We start from the raw sequence: 2499 nt of genomic DNA, 5'->3' as shown, positions 1-2499 counted from the left end.
TTTTTAGCACTGAGCCCATAGTAGCAGCCAGAATTGTTTTTCCAATTGTTTGTTTAAAAAAAAAAAATGTGTAGGCCTATTATTTTTGTTGTGAATGTCCCAATTGAGGTACAGGATGTGAAAATTTCAGATAAATGTTCATTTTATATATTTTAATTGCATTTGTGAGTTAATAAAAATGTAGATGGTTGTTTAAAATAGATATATAATATCATAATATCGATCGATATACTCCTTTATCGAATCGAATCGTATCGTAGAATTTTTGAGGTATTGGCAAATATCGTATCGCTGGGTATGAGAATCGATATCGTATCGTATCGTGACGAACCATCCGATTTACACCCCTAAGCACAACCAAATAAAGAAACGCGCTGCAAAAACAGAAACATGCTGCAAATACTCACACCACAACCAAATAAACAAACGCGCTGCAAAACAGAAATGCGCTGCAAATTCTCACAACACAACCAAATAAACAAACGCGATACTGTATGTCATTATTATTCCTTCATAATTATTTAACTTAATACAAATTTGTACATTTACTTAGAATATTTAATCTAGTATTTTACATTAATGCACATTTTTCAAAAAATTTAAATATGAGATTTTATATATTCTAAACAAAAAAAGCGGGTCTTATTTCCCAATTAGTAGGTGACAATTGCTGTGACAATTGGTTTGGTTTTAATTGTTGTTGTTTTTGGCACAATAAGGGTCACACAGGTAACCTGCATCATCTAATGACCAACGTGCAGATCATCCGCAGTGGACCCCCTGCGCTGCAAATCGGCTCCTCTGCTGCACCTCAGCATCCCTTCACCTCCCATTTACCCAGAGGCGAGTTACAGATTTCAACCAGAGTTTCATTTCAACCAGTTGTAATGTTGGCGCACTGACTGATTTTCTTATTTCCCAATTAGTAGGTGACAATTGCTGTGACAATTGGTTTGGTTTTAATTGTTGTTGTTTTTGGCACAATAAGGGTCACACAGGTAACCTGCATCATCTAATGACCAACGTGCAGATCATCCGCAGTGGACCCCCTGCGCTGCAAATCGGCTCCTCTGCTGCACCTCAGCATCCCTTCACCTCCCATTTACCCAGAGGCGAGTTACAGATTTCAACCAGAGTTCCATTTCAACCAGTTGTAATGTTGGCGCACTGACTGATTTTGTTCTGTCATCACAGGAGCAGCTGCTGCGGCTGTGATGTCAAGTTCCAAAGGAACCACAGTGCTGAGACCAGCAGCCTGTCCGAGCTCCGCCACGGGGCAGCCTACAGTCCAGCACATTATCCACCAACCGATTCAGGTTAATATAGCTAATGCATCTTGGGAGTTCTATTGAACACAGATTCATTTACAAATCCTGATGCATTTCATACATATCTGTTTGTATTACAGTCTAGGCCTTTAGTCACTACCTCTACGGCAGTGCTGCCTACAGTAGTGGCTCCAGTGACTGCCACCAGACCTCAGTCTCCGGTTATCACCACAGTGGCTGCCCACTCTGGAGACATGTTACATGGGTAAGATGCATCTGCTTTAGAAAAATTATGACGGTTAATTAGCGCTTCTTCGATTGTGCGTTTTGACTGTGTCAGCGTCTATTTCGTGGATAAGCTACAGCAGGTAAACATGTCAGTTGTGTGGACACTAGTGCTGGGTTGCCAATATCGATTTCTCATTTTTAATCAGTCTATATTTTTACCTTTAGACTTTGCTATTTTTAGGTGATACATGAACAAAACTTATCTAAACATTTGTAGCTCGCCTACCATCTTATAATCAGGATAAGGTTTTCATCATATAATCTCAAATCTGATGTTTTAAATTGTCACTTTTATTATGAAATTTAAACAATAAATGTAATTTTGATGCTCTTTAATGTGGCAAGACAGACCTCTATCTGCCTTAGTTCAAGCGGCAGCACAGAGCACACATGAGCTAAACATCTCTTTCTCTTTACTAGTTATAGCAAGAAATAAACGTGAATGAACATAAGAAGATATGCTGAAAGATATAGAACAAATTACTGAAATCATAGAACAACTTACTGTATCATCATGTAATCGCTTAATCAGTGTTTCAACCGTGGAAAGATGTCAGTAAATCAGTTATACGTTTACATAAGCCATTTATTGTCCATAATTTATTCATCAGCTAGAAATAAAAACTCTAGAGAGGAACATTTTATGCACATTATTACATATTATATTTTTACTTAACTTGGTTTCATGACATTTATTCAAATGTACATGGTATGAGTGGTCGACCGATAATGTTTTTTTTTTTTTGACAGCCAATGCCGATATCTTAGACAGCGATCATTCCGTCCTCTTTACTACTAGATTTTACCAAGCGGCAACCTCCCCCTCTCTCTCGTGAAGCCAACAAGGAAGTGACTTAAACTGTAATTCATCAACTGGCTGCTAGAGGCTGGCTGCAAAAGGGAGTCAATCCCATAGACTCCCCATGTTAAAATGCCCAACTTT

At 38.4% G+C, this 2499-nt stretch overlaps 1 protein-coding gene across 1 annotated transcript in view; it reads left to right on the top strand.

Annotated features, from left to right (window-relative positions):
* Positions 1–2499, top strand: part of LOC107718165 (histone deacetylase complex subunit SAP130-A-like) — a 22988-nt gene that overhangs the window by 9378 nt on the left and 11111 nt on the right. The window contains exons 4-7 of the mRNA XM_016525143.1: positions 720–866; positions 989–1112; positions 1195–1316; positions 1409–1533. Of these exons, the coding sequence (XP_016380629.1) occupies positions 720–866; positions 989–1112; positions 1195–1316; positions 1409–1533 (518 nt within the window). The remainder of the gene's footprint in view (positions 1–719; positions 867–988; positions 1113–1194; positions 1317–1408; positions 1534–2499) is intronic.

The sequence above is a fragment of the Sinocyclocheilus rhinocerous genome, unplaced genomic scaffold (genome assembly GCF_001515625.1).
Source record: "Sinocyclocheilus rhinocerous isolate Xijiao unplaced genomic scaffold, SAMN03320098_v1.1 scaffold480, whole genome shotgun sequence".
NCBI lineage: Eukaryota > Metazoa > Chordata > Actinopteri > Cypriniformes > Cyprinidae > Sinocyclocheilus > Sinocyclocheilus rhinocerous.
Note: the sequence above shows the minus strand (reverse complement) of the source record. Positions and strands in the feature narration are given on the sequence as shown.